The following is a 20,828-nucleotide window of genomic DNA, read 5'->3' as shown; positions in this document are numbered from 1 at the left end:
GTCGCACACACAATAGCGGGCACATTCAAACCATCAACCAGGGACCTCAGTGGTCCTGGGGGGCCAGGATGCAGCGCTCTGGTGCATCTACAAAGGAAAGCCTGTTTCTTCATCATGGCCTTTTTGAATACGGTTGAAAAGCGGCTTGATGAAATGCAAATGTGTTTTTTTACTACTGCCAGCCGCTCTGTCTGGGTGAGACTAGTATATATTAATCTTCTATTTGACTATGATTTGAATATCACTTGCATGATGGGAGTTTTTGTTTGCTTATCCTCACACAACTATGGGCTCTTGCGTCACCACTTTCCACTCTCATCTCATTGTTCAATTGTAATAATAAAAGCAGGTTAGAGCAGGGTTGCTCAAACATGTCAAGGACCCAAAGAAATAAATGATATATATTTTGCTGCAGAGCCACATCTGAACATATTTTATGCCAGCCTGAAAATATTTTATGCCAGGGACCCCCATATGGATTTTTTTTGTTTTTGTGCTTGTAGATAAGCTATTTTTGAATAGCCAAAATATCGGGTTAAATATGCACTACAGTATGTAACTTTCCGGATTTGAACCCGGTTCACTGCTTGCTCAGAGGATAATTTGAATCTGGACCATTAGGTCAAAATTCGTGTCAGATCCTTTGTCTAGGTGAGACATGACCTTTGACACGATCTAAATGTCGCAGGGAGACAAAATACAACCACCCCAAAAGTTATTAGTCATTATTACATAATGCCACTTTAAAGTGGTTAAACTGATTTTGATGCTATGTTAACTCATTTTGCTGGGGACCCCCTGGAAACCCCCCCAAGGGTCCCCGGACCCCACTTTGTGAACCACTGGGTTAGACTTTAGTTTAGTTTAGTTTAGTTTATTAGCACATTGTTATAACAAATATAGAAACAATACATATTGAAAGACTGTGCACTGTTGCTGTGCAAGGAAAGGAAGAAGGCTGATGACTTATTTGGAATCCTTTCCTTCATGGGAGAGTTCATTAAAACAACAGGATTAAAAGTTCAATAAGAAGAACAAAACCAAAAAAATACAAGTTTCCAAGGGGAACAGTGGTTCAAATAAAGAAATAAATACACAAAGACTGCTCTTGGAGGTCACTCCATTAGTGTGCGTACTGTACGTGTTTGTGAGCCTCTGGAATAATGAATAATGATGTCTCTGAAGTAGACACCATTTATGCCATTTTATGGAAGTCCAGTAATTGGATTAGCTTGTTAATATTCATACATTTATTTCTGCTCCAGCAATTATCACACACAGGATAAAATCGGGAAGTTTTAAAAATGTAAATGGACATCTCTCTCACTCCACAGACCACAGGAAATGACTGGAGGCTGTTAACGTCTCTTTTTACACTACCTGATGCATGGGGCTGTCACTGTCCTCGCATGAACCCAACCACATGAGAGCACACTGTCATGCCTCACAGCCAGTGCAGTTCTTCTCAAACGTTTTCATGTTAAGGACCCCCAAAATGATATGTATTTTGCCACGGAGCCCCATCTGAAAATATATTGTGCCAGTGACCCCCAGAAGAGAAGATTTTACAAAAGTTTTTTTTTTTAGATTTAAAAAAAAAAGTGCTGCGAGCTTGTAGATCTTCTATTTTTGAATAGCCAACATATAAATGGATAAAGTGGTTAAAATGATTGTGACGCTGTATTAACACATTTTGCCGAGGATTATTAACATATTTATATTTTTTAAATATTAAGTTATTATGATACATATCTTTGTGTTTTTTTTGCCCATTATTTGGGGGTCCCACTTGCAATATCCTCACGGCCCACCAGTGGGCCCCGACCCACAGGTTGGGAATCGCTGTCCCAGACAACCTTCAAAGGAAATCGTTGTTCTCCAAAATCAATCATGGAATGAGTTCCAGTCTGTTATCTTTATTCCTCATATATTTTCATAAGATACCAAGAAGCTCACATATTGTTGCTGTCGGGCAGAAACCCTCCTATTTCCATATTCTTTTTCTGTTTTTTTTGGCTGTGTTTTTTTGTAAATTAACGCCCTACTCGATCATACTACAGCGTCACGCAAAAGTAGCAGATCTACAAGCTCGAAACACGGCGCGAAGCGGCGCGTTTCGAGCTTGTAGATCTGCTACTTTTGCTATTTTGGAATTTGAATCCCGAAAAGTAATAGTTTTGCACATATGAGGTTTCCACCGGACAGAGACGATGTATAAATGCGTCTGTTTTTCCTGGAGCGGTTTCTTATTGTGAGGCAACGACTTGAAAAAAAAAGTGGAGCCAGGCAGGGATGCATCCACGATGAAGCTTATCTGGAGTAAATACCAGCTGTGATGTCTCAGTCGCACACCACAGGGCCAGAGGATTTATGATAAGAGTCTTCTTGCTCACACAGTCACTCTTATATTTAAAACAAAACCGCCTTTGTTTAACAGGGAGTTAACAGTAACTTTTTTGCTTTGAAATATGATAAGCCATAAAACCAGTGGTTCACCCAAACTTGTCTTTCCCTTGGAGCCCACCCTTCTTCTTCTGACGCACGCACGCACTAGCGCACCACTAGCGCACGCACAAAAAACAACGTTTAAACATGGAGATGAGAGGTTTCTGCCCGAGAGCAACGATAGACTAGATAAACGATAAATAGCTACATAAAATTAAAAAATAGCATATTTTTGACCATTTAAAAATGCCCACTTGTGATGTTTGGTGTCCCTCCTTAGAGTATATCACTAAGAGTCCTTAGTTACCCTATATAAACAAAATTCTTTTGAACTGCAGGTTGTTCTTCTAAATCAGTAGTTCTCACACTTTTTCGTGCCAAATTGATATATATTTGGCCGCGGACCCCCATCTGAAAATGTTTTGTGCCTGGGACCCCCAGAAGAGAAGATTTGTGTTAAAAAATTCAACATTATTCAAAATGTTTCAAATACTTTTCAAAAATGTTAAACATTTGCAGATACGATACGATACGATACGATAATACTTTATTGTCAGTTTGCACTGAAATTTGTCTTGCGACCCAGAAACAGCCATGTATGCAACATATAACAGTACACACATTTGACATGGCACAAGAAAACAACAAAATACAAATACATACATAAAGACATGCAAAGACAAGAGCAATGTCCACCACTCAGCCTACCCCTGGCTTATAACTCCTGATTAAGCCTCAATGTCGTCTGATGGACAAAGGACCTCTTCAGTTTGACCTTATTGTATGTAGGAACACTGTATCTCCTTCCTGAAGGCAGCAACCTATATTCTCCATACAAAGCATGGCTAGTGTTTGAAGTGATATTCCTTGCCAACCTTATCATACTGTTATCATACGTAGATGTATAGAGCCTCTGAAGTGGTTGTCCAACAATCTTTGAACAAATGTTCACTTGTTGCAGCAGTTGTGACTTTAAAGCTACAGACAGACATCCATACCAGGTGGTACTACAGTACTGCAGGACACTCATAATAACAGAAGTGAAAAACAAAAGAAGAATCTGTCTACTAGCACCAAAAGATCTCAGACGGCGAAGGAAATACTCTTTGTTTTGTCTTCTTACCCACTGATTCAATCTGGTCTTTCCATGACAAAAGGTGGTCTATTACTACTCCTAGGTATGTATACGAACATACCTGGTTGATCTGTTCACTATGAATAGTAATAGGGGATCTGTGTATCTCTAGTGGGGCACCAAAAACAATCTCTTCTGTCTTTTTTGTGTTAATGATAAGAGCGTTGTTATCACTCCATTCCACCACCTTATTTACTCTGTGTTGGTGCAGTCCAGGATCACTGGAACTATCCAAAAGAGAAATCAAAACTGTATCATCAGAGTACTTTAGAATGTATTGGTCTGGCTTGTCAGTGCGACATTCAGACAGACATTTCTCAGTACTACAGCTGTCAGTATAAAGGGTGAACAATACAGCTGAGCTTACACAACCCTGGGGAGCACCAACATTAGTGGTTAATGCTGAGGAGAGGGTTTTGTTCACTTTCACCCTCTGTACTCTGTTAGTAAGGAAGGAAGCATACCAGTGAATTAAGTATGGATTCAGTTCCAACTGTACCATCTTTGACACCAGAATATCAGACTGTATTGTATTGAAGGCTGAAGAGAAGTCTAAGAACAGCACCCTTGCATGATTCTTATTAGACTTATCAAGGTGTTTTGTAATGAAGTGGACCAGTGTGACAACCGCATCCTCTGTACCGCAACCTTTCTTATAAGCAAACTGACAGGGGTCAAATTTGTCTTTAGTTATACTCACAAGATGTTGCAACAGTATTCTTTCCAGTGATTTCATGGTCACTGAAGTAAGAGCTATGGGTCTATAATCCTTATGTTCTTTTGGACATTGGATTTTGGGTAATGGTTTTATGTGTGAGGTTTTCCAACACAGAGGAATTATATGTGTGTCTACAGAGGTTTGAAATATTGGTTGCCACACAGGAGCCAACTCGGATGCAAAGTTTTTGAGGAGAAAAGCACTGCACTCGTCCGGCCCATTAGCTTTCCTTGTGTTAGTACACCGAAACACTTTCCTGACATCCTCTTCAGTGATGATAATTCTGTCTGAGGGGGCAGGTGTTACAGCCTTAAGTATTTCAGTGCACTTAGAGGAATCGCCCAATGATTCGAATCTGGCATAGAAAGTATTTAGGTCATTGGCAAAGCCAAGTTCATTGTCTGTCACAATAGGTTTGGTTGGGGCTGACATTCCTGTCATGGATTTCATAGTATCCCACGCCTTTTTGTGATTTTTAGCTTTGAACGCATCCTCTAGGTGCTGTCTATGTGCCAATTTTGCCTGCCTCATTTTTGTTTTTAGCTTATTTTCTGTCAATTTGAGTGCACCGAAATCTTTGCTTATGTAGGCTGTTTTCCTTTCATTTATTATATTCTTTATGTCCTTGGTCACATATGTTTTATTGTTCGGATAGATTTTAATTTCTTTTGTAGGAACAACCAGCTGTACACAAAAATTAATGTAATCATTTGTAACTGTGGTTATTTCGTCCAATGAACCATCTCTAAAAGTGTCCCAATCTGTACAGTCCAGGCATGCTTTTAGTTGTTCCTTGCTTTCATTTGTCCATGTCCTAACTACTTTCTTCTCCACCTTTCCTCTCTTCAGTTTTGACTTATAAACTGGAGTCATGTACACAACATTATGGTCAGAGGTCAATATAGGCGGGCCTACCTTGGCAACATATGCATCTGGAATGTTCACATAACACTTGTCCAGAATGTTATTTTTCCTAGTCGCATCCTTGACATACTGTACAAATCCTGGCAACACAGTGTCTAGATAACACTGGTTCAAGTCTCCAAGTACGATTGCTGGTGCCTCTGGGTACTGTAGTTGTAGTCCATGTACACAGTCAGCAATGGTTTTTGCTGCCTGTGCTGCTCTTCCTGGCCCTTTAGGAGGCACATAGACTATGAACAGTAGAATGCACCCAAATTCGCGGGGGAGATAGAACGGTCTTAAAGTCATGCCCAGGATTTCCACGTTGGGATCGTCGCATATCCCGAGTTTGACGGAATGGGATCGACACCAGAGATCATTAATGTACACACATACTCCACCGTAACCACTCCCTCCACCTCTGTCCAGTCGCACCAGAGTGAATCCGGGGACCTCATAGAGTGAGTCTAGTTTTGATGGTTTTAACCAGCTTTCAGTGAAACATAACAGTGATGCCTCACGAAATTCGTAGCTGTACCTTGTGTATGTTCTTATCGTGCTGATTTTGTTATCCAAGGATCGCACGTTGGCCAGAACGATAAAGGGGAGCGGGGGGCGGGTGAATCTCCTCCGTAAACGGTTTCGAATTCCCCCTCTTTTTCCTCGTCTCCTCCTATCTGCTATTTTTGAATAGCCAATGCTAAAGATGCGTTCCTGGTTTTAATGGGCTGAACCCTAGACAGATCACTGACCGAGGTTCCCCAAGGCTCTATACTTGGTACCCTGCACCTTTTTTCTGATCTACACCAAAATGTCACATGCCATGCGTTGTAGATCTGCTATTTTTCCGCTGAATATTCTCCCGCCAGAATAGGGACTTTATAGGGTTCATGTGATTAAAGTAGAAACAATGTTTATATAGCAGTGCCATTTAACAGGGTCAAGCAAAGGGCTTTTGGAAGAGGCTAGTGACCTTTTGGAAGGCCCAAAGCACTCGGCATCCTTATTTACTCCCAGACAGTCTAGGATCAGTCAAATACACTCTAGAGGCCTGAACCCAGAAGAGAACACAGTCCCTTAAAGAGCTCAAACCCCATTCCATCCCATCAGAGAAACTTTGTCATCATTACTAATAGCTGTGAACAAGCACAGTCAAGCAGGAAGCACGGTGCTATTACAATGTATTCAAGTCAGTTCAGTAAATTTCTAAAGCACATTTAAAAAACAACAGTTGGTGCTGTACAATGAATAGAAGTCCTACTAGAAAAGGACCACAATGGAAACAAGTCCCCAGGCCTTTTTGTGTTATCTTAGCCTTAATGTCTGACTGTACAACATGCTGTTTACATTTCTGACTAATAAAGAATGAATTCAATCAATCAGTCTCCACCAGGCCAGGTTGCCTACCCAATCTTGGAAGTCAATCAACTGGAATGGATATTTGAAAGGTCAGACTGATACATCTTGATCACATGACTCCAGAGATAATGTGTACCGGTTTGTTGTGAGTTTTGGACAAACTAGTAGCAGCAAGTGTGTTTTGAAGTAAACGCAAAATGGGGGAAAATCGTGTCTGAAACGAATGGCCGGGGAGTTGCGTCATGATCCAGGTATACTCGCTGAAAGCCGAATTTTGACCGTTGGATAGCAGCGGGCTTGTTGTTGAAAAAGACGTCAAGCCATAGGCTATTTTTAGCACCATAGTAGCCGTCTGTCTGTGTCGGCTCTCAGGTGCATTCAGCAACTTTTTTTTCGCACCTTCCAACCGACTGATTTCCCGACTTCATTCGACTGCCAGTCTGTAGTAATCTGTCTGTTTGGTTAACATGAAATGTGGTATCTGTGTATTTCAGATGGAAAGGTGGAGGTGACGAAGGAGAGCGTCAAGCTCTGCACCATGGGACCAGGGAAGGTGTTTGGAGAGCTGGCTATTCTCTACAACTGCACCAGGACCGCCACTGTCAAGAGTGAGTCAACACAGACCTTTGAAATAGTCTGTCGGGTGGAAACCTCACATGTCCAAAACTGTTACTTTTCAGGATTCAAATGCAAACGTATCAAAAGTAGCAGATCTACAAGCTCGAAATGCGTTTTGAGGTTGTATCTGCTACTTTTGATGCTTTTGTGTGATTCTGTAGGATGATGAAGTAGGGCATTGATTTACGAGAAAACACAAAAAAGTTAAAATAGTGAGATAAGAGGTTTCTGCCTGACAGCAACGGAATGCGTGCGTATGTGCATAATGTGCGTACGTGCGTGATGGTTGTATGATTTGTTTGGTTTCAGAACTGGCATCCATTAGCTAGGATTACATGCACACACACAGACAGACAGACAGACAGACAGACAGACAGACAGACCAGCTGTCTATTGACTGGGTGTTGCAAAGGAAGGCCCTCTTCATCTGCTTACTGTATGAATCAACAGTCCCCAATGCTGTGTGTGAAAGGGCTTGCCCCCCCGTCTTTATGCTAATAGCAGGTGGGACTTACTGATAAGCATTTCTCCCCACAGACAAGGTGAGAAACGCTGGCCATTTACCAAGGCACATTTTCACTCCACACAGCAGGTTGAGTGCCTTCACTTGAACGCTCAGGCTAATTGAAAGGCCAGCTCCATTTACCTGTGGAGGATGCAAACAGGAGGTGACGGGCCAGCTATCAGGCCAGTGATTTGAATAACAAACCAGGACAGATAACAGATAGCACAAGCACACACACACACACACACACACACACACACACACACACACACACACACACACACACACACACACACACACACACACACACACACACACACACACACACACACTGACACTTGGAATTTGCGTACGTATATCGAAAGAGCCATGTCAGAATGACAGATGTGTGTTTATGGGAGACGGGAAATGGGGGAGAGACTTGAAACGTGGCTTTTAGGGTTGGATTATGTGCGTCGGAAAAATGACTGATGGATGAATGTATGTTACACTTTATAATTTAAGGTTGGATTATGTGTGTCGGGAAAAATGAGCGATGATGGATGAATGCATGTTACACTATTTATCATGTAAGGCCTTTAGAAGGTCTATGACGGCTACGCTCTTATCCAGAGTGACTGCATATCAATGCATGCTATACTGAAGTCTATATATATATATATATACTGTAATTTTGAGACACTCAGTTTAAGCTTATTCATGCGCTATATGTCTGTAAACGCCATGTGCCGTTGTTTACAACAGCCCAGATAAAACTCATCTCCCAGCTATAATATAGCTTGGAGATATGGTTACTGGAAACATGGATATCATTCCTGAAATATTCAGTGAGTATGTGGGATACTTGAAGCATGTAAACATCCTGTTTGCCGTTGGGTTTTAACGGTTTGAGCGCGCTCCGTTTTTTTCCACACTACTTTCTTGATGCTCTTTATGCACAGCTGCATTCTGCAGTCATGAAAAATCTTACTTTGAAGTCAACGCAATCCTACTATTACATAAGGTTCTCAACCAAAACTGAAACTGATGGTGAAACTCACCAGCTCACTCAGGACACTCTTGTTGAGATGCAGTACAAAAACCAGTGGTTCTCAACCCAATGGACCGGTCAAAGCTTTTGAATGTTTTTAAGTGGGCCCTGATCCCGAAAAGGTTGAGAACCGGCATAAGCCATTTATTGCGAAGATGTTAGACATTCTGTAATAGGCTCTATTCACAGCAGCCATATTATGAAGACATTCACAGGTGTTACCAATGATACTAATGAAGGCTCTGTTCCATTTAGTGTAGCACAGTGGTTTCCACGACCCCCATAACTCTGAGAGTGTACAAATGGAACCAAATGGACCCTTACGGGTCCATTTGGTTCCATTTGTACACTCTCAGAGTTACACACCTGTAAGGGGTTCATTTGGAAGCCCATGAGGGTCCCTGGACCCCAACTGTAGACCCACTACAGTGGGCCAACATGCACAATATTAGCACCCTGACTCTGTTTGACCAGAATGGAACAGAGCCTTCATTAGTATCATTGGTAACACCTGTGAATGTCTTCATAATATGGCTGCTGTGAATAGAGCCTATTGGACGTTCCGTGCTGCTCTGCTCCCACATGATGCTCCACAACACATTTGCACAAGAATGACACGGATGCTGAGCTCACAGCCCCCCCCCCCCGCCATAGGACAGAGCCTAAAGGTACACAGTTATTACATGAATATATCAGACACATTATCGCTGCTGTCGGGCAGAAACCTTGGATCTCCATAATGTCATTCTTTGTATTTTCGTCGTAAATTAACAGCCCTACTTGATCATACTACAGCGTCACACAAAAGCATCAAAAGCAGCAGATCCACAAGCTTGAAACGTGACGGAAAGTTACTGGCTTTTGGCTTGTAGATCTGCTACTTTTGCCATTTTTTTTATTTTAACCCATTAAGACCTGGAACTGTGTCATTTGTGTCACCGAGTGCCGCGTTACGAGCTTGTAGATCTGCTATTTTTGAAAAATCGTGAAAATGTGTGCAAATCTTTGAATATATATATATTTTTAAAGCGAACATTTTTAACTCAAATCTTTGCTTCTGGGGGTCCCTGGAACAAGATATTTTGATGGGGGTCCGCAGCCAAATACATATCATTTTGGGGGTCCTTGACATGAAAAAGATTGAGCGCCACTGATATAGAAACATACGTTTTTCAGAAAACTGTTGGGATTTAGGAGACATGTAGAATCGGTTTCAGGTGTTAAAGGGTTAATCCTGAAAAGTAACCGTTTTGGACATATGAGGTTTCCACCCGACAGAGACGATATGAACCCACATCAGTGAAAATGCTGCTGAGCCACATTATGTAATATACAGTAGGAGGCTGGGGAGGTGGAGGGTGTCTGATCGTTGACGAGCAGCTGGCACTGGCAGTGGTCATGGCAGCCGACAATGTCGATCATGAGTTTTTTCAATCAGTGGTTCTGAAACATTTTCATGTCAAGGACCCCCAAATTCACATGTATTTGGCCGCGGACCCCCACTTTGAGAACCACTGGTATAAATGGAATGTGTAGCAAGTTGCTGCTACCAACCAGCCACCTCTGTGGCTTGTGCTTTCCTCTTGACGCCCAGGGACACAGCAGCTAGATTAGGTTCAAACGCATTTCATTGTTGAGAGTGGTAAGTTGTGGCATTAACCCATTCAATCCTGAAATGCATATATGTGTCATTTTAGATACGTTTTTTTTATAGCTATAACCATTATTTTACACTTTGGGCTATTCAAAAATAGCCGATCTACAAGCTCGAGCTTGTAGATCTGCTATATCTTTTGGGGAAAATGGTGAAAATGGGTGCAAATCTTTGAATATATATATACATTTTTAATTCAAATCTTTGCTTCTGGGGGATTCTACAAATGTCTTCTAAATTCTATTTAAAAAAAAAAAAAAAAACGTACGTTGTTATATCAGGTGGTTCTCAAACGTTTTTCATGTCAAGGACCACCCGAAATGATATGTATTTGTATCTGCTTAAATCAGCCATCAGATGCGACGCATTTTAGTACTTCTACTTTTGGTACTTTAAGTATATGTTGATGCCAATACTTTTGTACTTTTACTCAAGTAAAATTTTAAACACAGGCCTTTTACTTGTAACAGAGTAGTTCTACATTGCAGTATTGATACTTTTACTCAAGTAAAACAAATTGAGTACTTTTCCCACCACTGGTTCTTAAATGACGTGACAAGATTTGCCAATACACAAACTAACGCTGTGACCCAGGGTTAGCGGGAGTGACGTCAGGTCTTTCAGTACTCCATTGTGAGGACCATTTTCCTGCCTCCATGACCCTAGCCCACCCCTTACATGCATTCTCAACACGCACTGCTGACCGACCTCACAGACCGTGGGGCCCTGTTACCATGGTAACTGCGGTCCGCGCGTCGCTAGGGAGAGTCTTTCTCTGCCCCCCGGGGGGTGAGGGGGTGGTGGTGGTTGATTGACACATTTATTGACAAAAATGCATCATATGCACCGTCTATATTATAGCATCACTGTCAGGTGGATGTGTTCAAAACCGTTACTTTTCATGTAATGTAAAAAAAAAAAAGAACCTGAGTTCCAGTGTTATTTATTCACAAGCTCTTGTTAATACTTTTAATCGGTTCAATATTTATAAAACCCACAGAGACACTCTGAAAATAGCCGGTCTACAAGCTCACAACTTTTACATGTATGTGTGTATTATGTATTGTGGAGTGTGAGTGCGTGTGCGTGTGTGTGAGAGTGTGTTCTCTATAAGAAGATGCGTGGATGCGCCCTTCATGCAGGGGTGGGGAGGGATACATAGGGAATAAAATGTATTCCCTTTGTATTTATGTATTGCTGTTATCTAATAATAGCAATACAAAATATATTTAAAAAAAAACTCAAATACATAAACCTCTTCTTTGTAAACGGTAAGACGGAAGCTCAAAACAGTAACTATGCGAAAGAAAAATAAAGGACCTGCTGCATCTAAGCCTAAGGTAATCCTACTATCCTACTATAATTCTAGTAACCTCACGGTGGTGGTGGTGGTGTCTTGGTTGGGTGGACTCTTGATCAAACTGCGCATGCGTCGTTGCCAGGTTTCGCGAGAGAAACAAGCAGCAAGGTCTATGAAAACGAGGCCAAACCAAACGAACCCTATAACACCAACATTGCCCTAAAGCGCTTACAATAGGCGGACATGGCAACACATCACATTCCAATCATTCCTATCACTACCAGGACTCCACCCCCTGAAAGCCAACAACAGCCAGCAACATCACACACACACACACACACACACACGCGACGAGAACCACCTACGACACATCCCTCTACAATGACGACCTCACACGCAGCTTCAGCGAACAAAGTGCTGATATATATCCGCCCGTGGGGAGGGGTGACCGCGGGCCGGGGGGTGGCGCGACGGGAGCGACGGGGGGAGGTGGGGTGGGCGCCACGACGGGACGCGCGCGGGGGAGAAACCGCGCGACAGGACCTGCATTAACCCCAACTTTGCAACTACTTTCGTCTGCGCCCTTCACCGGGTATGGTCTAGTAGTTGTAATCATTAGGTCCAACTTCTATTCAGCCAGCTCTGTAGGGAGGACAGAAAGCTATAACAAAAGAGCTACAGTAACACGTGTATACGTGTATACGGTCTGCAGGTAATCCATTCCAAGGTATTGCTGCACAGAAAGAACAAATAGAGTCATTTCCCATACAGCACTTAACAATAGAGCCAATCGACTTAAGGCTTGCAGGTCGTCTGTTTTGTGGATCGTGGTTCTGACCTTTTTTCTTGTCTCTCTCTCTCACACACACACACACACACACACACACACACACACACACACACACACACACACACACACACACCACTTCCTCCCCTCCCGTCTCCCATCAATGTCTTCAGCCCTGAGAGGGGGGAGAGGAGAGTGGCTCGTCCTCAATGCTTTGTCAGTGAGGTAACCGCTCTATAAAAGCTGTGCATGGAACAAGTGACGCCATTGTCTATGTGTTAGCCGTGTGTTTATGGGCCATGGTGGTGCGTCCAGCAGGGCACTGGCACCCAGGGTGGCCGGCCACTGTCTTTTTACAACACAGGGCACCTACTGTACAGTATATATACAGTGGTGGAAAAAAGTACTACATTTCTTTACTTAAGTAAAAGTATCAATACTGCAATGTAGAAATACTCTGTTACGAGTGAAAGGCCCGAAATTCAAAATGAACTTGTGTAAATGTACCAAAGTACTGGTATCAAAATAATACTTAAAAGTACAAAAGTATAAGTACTCATTATGCATTATGTCCCATTTCACAAGTTTTTAAATGTATAAAATGTGTATAAAATGAAAATACCTACAACACAAATATCCTCAAGCTCACAATGCGTCGCATCGTGACGCATTGTGATCTTGTAGATCTGCTATTTTCAAATGGCCAAAATGTATATACTGTAGGGTTATAGGGTTTTGTAATGATAATCAAATTCTACAAAGTAACTAGTAACTTAAGTTTTAAAATAATTATAGTGGAAAAAGTATAATATTTGCCTCTGAGATGTAGTGGAGTAGAAGTAAAAGTATAGACAATTGTAAATACTCCAGTAAAGTAAAAGTACCTCAAAATTAAGTTTGGTACTTGAGTAAATGTACTTAGTTACTTTACACCACTGAACAACAGTAGAGGTTGATGGCGACAGGGACCGCGTTGCACAGGAATTGACAATGACAAAATTGGTGAGAAAAATAATAACTTTTTTAAAGCAAAGAAGAACAGAAAATCTGTGTCCCTTCCATAATCTATCCAACTTGATTGTCTTATTCCAGTGAGACGCTAAGTGGTTTAAGAACAATACAAAGACGCAATTAGAAGTTATTATATGTACATGATTGCTTACTTGAAGAAATTATTTGTGAAATGTCATGTGATTTGAGTAGTGAGCCTAATCAAGCAGCTGTCTCCGTCGGTGCGTTCCGTTCCCTTCCCCTTGCACGTGCCTGAACGCAGATAAAATGGCAAATCGATATCATAAGTGGCCTCACTATCTCATAATTCACTGTGAAGACTGTGGAAGACTGGAAGTAACAAATCAGTGTGACGAAAGAGACTGGTGAAGATGAAACAAAGGACAGCTAGAAGGTCCTGGGTTCGATTCCAGCCGGGGACACTTTGGGCTTGTTCTCTCCTTCGCGTCATCAGTGCCCATACCCTAGGTGGGGTTGGCGAAAGGGCCTTTCTGTGTGTTGCATGTTTACATGTTTGTTCTCCCCGTGTCCTGTAGGGTAGGTACCCTCACAAAAAACATGCAGTAATCCTAATATTTCCAACCAGGAACTGGTTGGAAATACGTGTTCCTTCCCCGCGCTACGTCCTACCGGAGAAACTCCGCCCTGTCAGGTGATAAGAAGCAGCCTGCTCACTCCTCATGCATTGAAGGAAGCATGAGCTCAGTTCGGTGCTCCCCCGTGGCTGGCAGAGGGAGAGTAGCGCCCAAGATTACAGCTTAGGCAATTGGCATTGGGTGAAAAAATGAGTTACAAAAATCGTGGGATAAACATTTTGGAAAAAAAAAAAAAGATTAAACAAAGGGATAGGTTGTGCAAGACAGCAAGCACTACAGCAGAGAAAACTAAACTAGACAGTACATTTCAAGTACTCAAGTACTGTACCTAAGTACAAGTTTGATGTTCTTTTACTTTACTTGAGTGTTTTCATTTTGCAGTACTTAAACACTTAACACTTCTACTCTCTGTCTTCAACAGGGGGTCTGCCAAGTCTTTGCGTGATAGGGAACATTAGCCGAAAATAGCAGATCTACAAGCTCACAACGCCTCGCAGCGCAGGCTGCTTGGTTTAGAGGGAAAAGGAGCAGACTGACTACAAAGCCAAAGGTCAAATTGACAAAATATTAAGGGTTGTCAAGTTTACTAAATATTAAGGTTTTAAAAGTTTAACCATCTGAAAATACACATTTGCATGAATCCAACTATCATTGAAAACTATGAAAAAGTTTAATCTGCAACACAGTTTTACGATATGTAGTGGGGGGTCCCTGCTTCACCTCTCTCTCAGCTAAGGGGTCCTTGGGCTGAAAAACATTGAAGACCCATGTTCTACTCCATTACATCTCAGATGTAAATGTGTACGTATTACTCCACTACAATTGTTAGAACATTTTTGTTACTAGTTACTCAGAAGATTACGTTTACAAAAAAACATACGTGAATCACAGCCGATTTGCAAGCTCACGTGCTCCTGTGAGCATGTAGATCTGACATAAATATTTTGAAAACCTGAAAAACTTTTGGTAAAATTGGTAACAATTTGAATACAGGCTTTTTACTTTAGTAACAGAGTACTTATACATTATGATATTTCTACTTTAACTTCGGCAAAGAAGAGTCCCTCTTCCACCACTGCGAGAAAGTCACCTCCGAGGGCCAAGTCCAAATTGTTTTGCTCTCTCTCAGACAAGTTGATATGCTGAACGATGCTGATGTGTTCTGATGGTCTGACGTACTCACTAGCACAATACATTCATATTTTGTTCATTTGACCTTCCTTTAACCAGGTAAATTTCCATTGAGATTGAAATATTGTTTTGCAAGGGAGCCCTGCCCCTCGGCAAGAAAGCAAATCAGGCAAGAGACTACACCATAGAATACAATAACAACACAAAATACATGAAAACACGTTAAAACTCAAGTAAAACTGCTGTAGACCAATGAAGTAAACTTTTGAAACGATCCCAATTCAACTCAGAGACTTTCTCTTGGAAGAAGGTCACCAGGTCCAATGTATGCTATGTGCTGTTGCATCATGGGAGATCATGTTGTCCTCCTTTGGAGGATATGGATACAAGATACACAGGCACTGTTGACCTGTACATTTTACACTTAAGTCCTAGCCTGAAGACTTTCTGCAGGCTAGCAGATATTCAGTATGGTCTGGAGCAGTCACAACTCACACACGACATCAGGTGGGAACCAGTGGTGGAAAGTAACTAGTACAGTACATGTACTCGAGTACTGTACTTAGTCAGTTTTTTCACGATCACAATTTTCAATACTTTAACTTCTACTCCACCACATCTAAGCAGCAAATATTGGTATAAGAGATGAACGCTGGAGCAACACGGACAATTTAAGCCTTTTATTGTTACAGTGCAAGTAATAAGATTGACTGACAGCAAATATTGGTACTTTTACTCCACTACAATTATTTGACAACTTTAGTTACAAGTGACTTTGAAGATTTTGATTATTATTACAAAACATGCATTAACCACTTCATCCCTATGCATACAGTAGGCTACTTAGGCTATTTGAAAATTGCCGATCTACAAGCTCACAACGGCTTATAGATTTGCTATTTTCAAAGCCTTTTCATACACACTTGCAAAAGGGGACATTCTGCAAAATGAGCTTAAGTATATTTCAATGCGAATACCTTCGTACTTTTACTCAAGTACATTTTGAATACACAGACCTTTATTTGTAACAGAGTATTTCAACATTGTGGTATTGGTGCTTTTACTTAAGTACACGATGTATGTACTTCTTCCACCACTGATGCGTTCTGAGGAGAGGAATGAGAGAGAGTGGAATGGTTGTAGTTGTCATGAAACATGGGCACATTGCTCGTGATCTTTGGAATGATTGCATTGATCGGCTGCCAGGAGGTGTCCCTGCACACCATCACAGCTCATCAATGTGGCCAGACATCATGCAGATTTTCCCTATATTCTGACCACACTGTAGATGCCTTTAGGGCTGTGTCACGATCATGGCATTTTAGTCCACCATTGTCTTTTTAGACTTTGTAAGCAAAAGATTGCGCAGGGCAGATACGACACATAACTTAATCCATCAAGACCTGAGGCCGTTTCTACAAAAATGTCTTCTAAATCCTAACAGGTTTTTTTTAAACCTAAGTTGTAGCAACTTAGGTTTAAAAATCAGTGGTTCTCAAAACTTTTTCAACCCCAAAATGATATGTATTTGGCCGCGGAGCCCATCTCAAAATATTTTGTTCCAGGGACCCCCAGAAGCAAAGATTTGAGTTACAAATGTTCGCTTTAAAAAATAAATATATTCAGAGATTTGCACAATTTTTCATGATTTTTCAAAAATAGCACGCGCTATTTTTGAATAGCCAAAGAAATCAAAAAATGACACAGATGCTTCCCCGGTCTTAATGGGTTAAATGTACAAAGCCTCATTACTGAAATATACGCATAAATGACAATGACTGGCAATATGGTCAAAAAACAAGAATAAAACAGCGAAAATAGCACATCTACAAGCTCATGACATTATAAACACTATGAATATTTTGCGAAACCTTTGAAGAATGTTGCCCTAAATACCAAAAATAGAGACACCAGGTCGAAATTGGTTTAAAGAGCATGGAGAACTATGTGGACATAATGATGGAAATGTTTGACATTTCTGTTAGTTTCGTCCAGACAGATTTATACAGCTGGGTTGGTTTGCATAACAACAATTATGCAAAAATAATTGCAATTAGCTCAGATAATTGCGATCCGTTAGCTCAAGTAATTAAGAGTCAGCTTTTTAATAATGCCTTTGCTAATACCTAATTTGGAATGGTGTCTAAAATAATATAACAGATATCTTGTATCTCACATTTTTCCTAAATTAATGCCATTATACTTAATACCATATTATACTATTATACTAGCCTGATTATCAGACAACACCTACAGCCTCAAAACCAAGATCCGTTTATATAACGCCCTGGTCAAGCCGGTTCTACTTTATGGGACTGGCGAATAACCAAGTGCGACATGAGTAAAGTCAGCTCTTTCCACAATGGCTGCCCGAGGAAGATCTGCCGTATATTCTGGCCCAATAAAATATCAAACGAGGAACTCCACATGAAGACTGGCTGCCGAGATGGGATCACAGAAATGAAACACCGTCATCTAAGATGGCTTGGACACATGTGCTCCGAATGCCCCCAGAGTCAGTGGTTTTAAAACATATATTTGACCTATAATGGCATATACTGTATAGTACATGTAATGTGATGATATTTGTGCACGTACAGTGCATACAGATAAAATGTACACACAGCATATAACACATAGTGAGTCATATAGTAATTGACTTGTTCGGGGAGAACAATTTTGAGGAATTGCCAGTGTCATCCATCTCATCAGATTCCAGAGATTATACATGGCTGAGAGCTGACAGCTGATGTTTAACAATGCATGGGCGTCTTAATTCACAAAACACGCCACATTGATAATCACACTATCCATCATGCCTTCACAGGAAGCACATTAAGCGGCCGGGTCCTGGAGTCCAGAGAAGCATCCTGGTTATGGAATGTATTTCCATTCCATTTTGCACTTCTATTCCCTGTTATAATCCGACCGATGCCAGTTTTTGGGGGTCGGATGGCGATCCCGATACAAAGTACAGAAGTCAATCATGACGCCAAACCCTCATGACATTTCGTCGCGGTTGGGCAGAAACCTCTTAACACATTGACTGCCTGAATTATTTTCACTGCCTATTGTTATTCCTGCCAGAGATTTTTCAATGAAAAAAAAAAAAGTACTCAGGAGCCGAGATACAAAATTAAAGAGTAAAGATCTTCAAAAATTCATATCTCCTTGGTCTTTGGGTCAAAAAAAAAAAAAAAAAGAAGCTAATTACTGTATGTGCAGCCGCATGTGTAATGGGTAGTCATTCGTTAGAATCATATTTAAGCCAGAGAATTGTATAGTTGATTTGTTTACGGGCCCTTTATTTTCCTTGCTCTTTGAATGAATTAGTACTTTTTCGTCAGTTGTTGATAGGGATGTTCGATATTGACTTTTTTATGAAATCCGATATTGTCCAAATCTTAATTTCTGATTCCGATATCAACCGATACGATGGTGTTTTTTCACCAAAAGTCAACTAATTGTCAACTAATTGTAATATCGGACATCCCTAGTTGTTGCTTCATAACCATATTATGAGTAAAATTGGCTGGCCCATTTTGTAATTTTTCGAACATAGTTCTTCTATGAAGTGACGTTGAAAATTAGATGGGACTTTGAATGGGGGGAAACACCTTCGTGACCCAAGAGGGAGGGAGTTTTGAATCCCTACCCCGTAGTGTGGAAGGCACACCCACACTTTGCCCACAAGGACATTTTCTTGCACCTATAGGTGCTTGGACTGACATGCACAAGGACACTTTTGGCACCATTGGATGCGTGGACTTAAGTGCAAATACACACTTACACAACACATCATACAACACAACCTAATTTGCACATCCATATGAAAGGACCGCAATGGAAATAATCCGCTGGCTTTTTTGTGTTTAATCCTTTTGATATACATACATTGTGACAATGTATGTATTATATTTATTATCATCAATGAAGACGTCAGGCTTCGGAACTCTATTGGCTAGACCAGTACGTATATGGGTCTGGCTCTTAGTGCATGTGTCTTGTCTGCTCAGTCTCAGGTAATCACCCTGCTCACACTTGGTTAGTATTTTATTTTATTTTTGGCAGAGAAAGAGAGAAGTTGCAGGTTTGACTCCTCAGAGAACAAGACGACACAGAGATAAACATTATGGAGAGCAGAGGATGATGGCTTTGGTATTCAAATCGTAAAAGTTTGGTTTGGATTAACGTTGTGTGTGTGTGTGTGTGTGTGTGTGTGTGTGTGTGTGTGTGTGTGTGTGTGTGTGTGTGTGTGTGTGTGTGTGTGTGTGTGTGTGTGTGTGTGTGTGTGTGTGTGTGTGTGTGTGTGTGTGTGTGTGTGTGTGTGTGTGTGTGTGCGTGTGAGAGCTCTTCCATATGTCCTCCTGCACATGTGTATGTATACTTAGTAGTCTGCGAAGCCTATACCGTACATCACCATGTGTTTCCTGCTCTCATTGCTGCATGTAGTTGCAGTATTCAAAATTTTACTTGAGTACAAGTACAAAAGTATCAGCATCAACAGTAAAAGTACTCATTATTTTCCTAAATGTGTCATAATCTCTCAAAAATAGTCAAAGTATAAAATAGGGCTTAATTGGGCTTTAATGTATGTAGTAGAAGTATAAAGTATGTAAAAAAAAATGTAATACTCAAATAAATATAAATATAAAAGACCTCAACATTACCAGTACTTGAGTAAAAGTACAGTACTCTCTGGTCTAAGTAACCACCAGACAGCGAGGTTGTTCACCCCCTGTCCTATTGACCCCTGGGGGGTGTCATTCCACAACACGGACGCTGAAACATGGCACAGCCTCCCCTCACGCACTTGATTACTCCACTCAGGTCGGAGTCTGGCTCGGAATACTAAAGCGCTCATTCCTTATTAGCCTGCTGGCGCCGGAACTGCAGAAAAACACCAGGCTTTAGCACATGGGTGAAATAAGCCTTTAGATGTGGCAAGCGGATGCAACGATCTGACCTGTGCACAGGTGCCGTCGGTGGTGGGAAGAAACTAAATATATTCCATGTAACGTTGCTGTCGGGCAGAAACCTCCTATCTCCATATTTTTACTTTTTGTATTTTTTCGTAAATTAACCCTACTTGATCATACTACAGCGTCACACAAATGCATCAAAAGTAGCAGATCCGCAAGGTCGAAACGTTGCACGATGCCATGCGTTTTGAGCTTGTAGATCAGCTATTATTGCTATTTTTGAATTTGAATCGTGAAAAGTAACAGTTTTGGACATATGAGGTTTCCACCCGACAGAAACAATATATTAAATTGTTTTTGAGAACCACTGCACTACTGTATAGTTCCAAACATCCAATCCTCATAAATGGGTATTGATGAAGCACGTGCGATACATGAACCACGTGACCTGTAGTGTTTCTCAACCCTCATCGACGCAACTCTGTCTGCGTCGATGACGCAGACAATGGCGCTGGTTATAGCTACCAATACTATCTATGGATCGGCATTGTGTGTGGACCGTGTACCACGAACAACAGCTGTAGTGTTTGAGAGGAGCAACAAATTAGATTCATTATTGTAAATCAATGGTGGCTGAGTGTCCAGCACAGTGCTAACATCAGACAGAAGGACAGTGAGTGTCCATCAAAGTGCTAACATCAGGTTGGCACTGTG

At 41.2% G+C, this 20,828-nt stretch overlaps 1 protein-coding gene across 2 annotated transcripts in view; it reads left to right on the top strand.

Annotated features, from left to right (window-relative positions):
* LOC311059383 (cGMP-dependent protein kinase 1) overlaps nucleotides 1-20,828 on the top strand; it is a gene marked incomplete at its 5' end in the record, with an annotated part of 166,979 nt that overhangs the window by 47,967 nt on the left and 98,184 nt on the right. For both annotated transcript variants that reach the window (XM_084077264.1, XM_084077263.1), the window contains one exon: nucleotides 7,055-7,168. In XM_084077264.1, coding sequence (XP_083933390.1) covers nucleotides 7,055-7,168 — 114 coding nt within the window. The remainder of the gene's footprint in view (nucleotides 1-7,054; nucleotides 7,169-20,828) is intronic.

This window comes from Gymnoscopelus microlampas (assembly GCF_963454915.1).
Source record: "Gymnoscopelus microlampas genome assembly, chromosome: 13".
Classification (NCBI taxonomy): Eukaryota; Metazoa; Chordata; class Actinopteri; order Myctophiformes; family Myctophidae; genus Gymnoscopelus; species Gymnoscopelus microlampas.
Note: the sequence above shows the minus strand (reverse complement) of the source record. Positions and strands in the feature narration are given on the sequence as shown.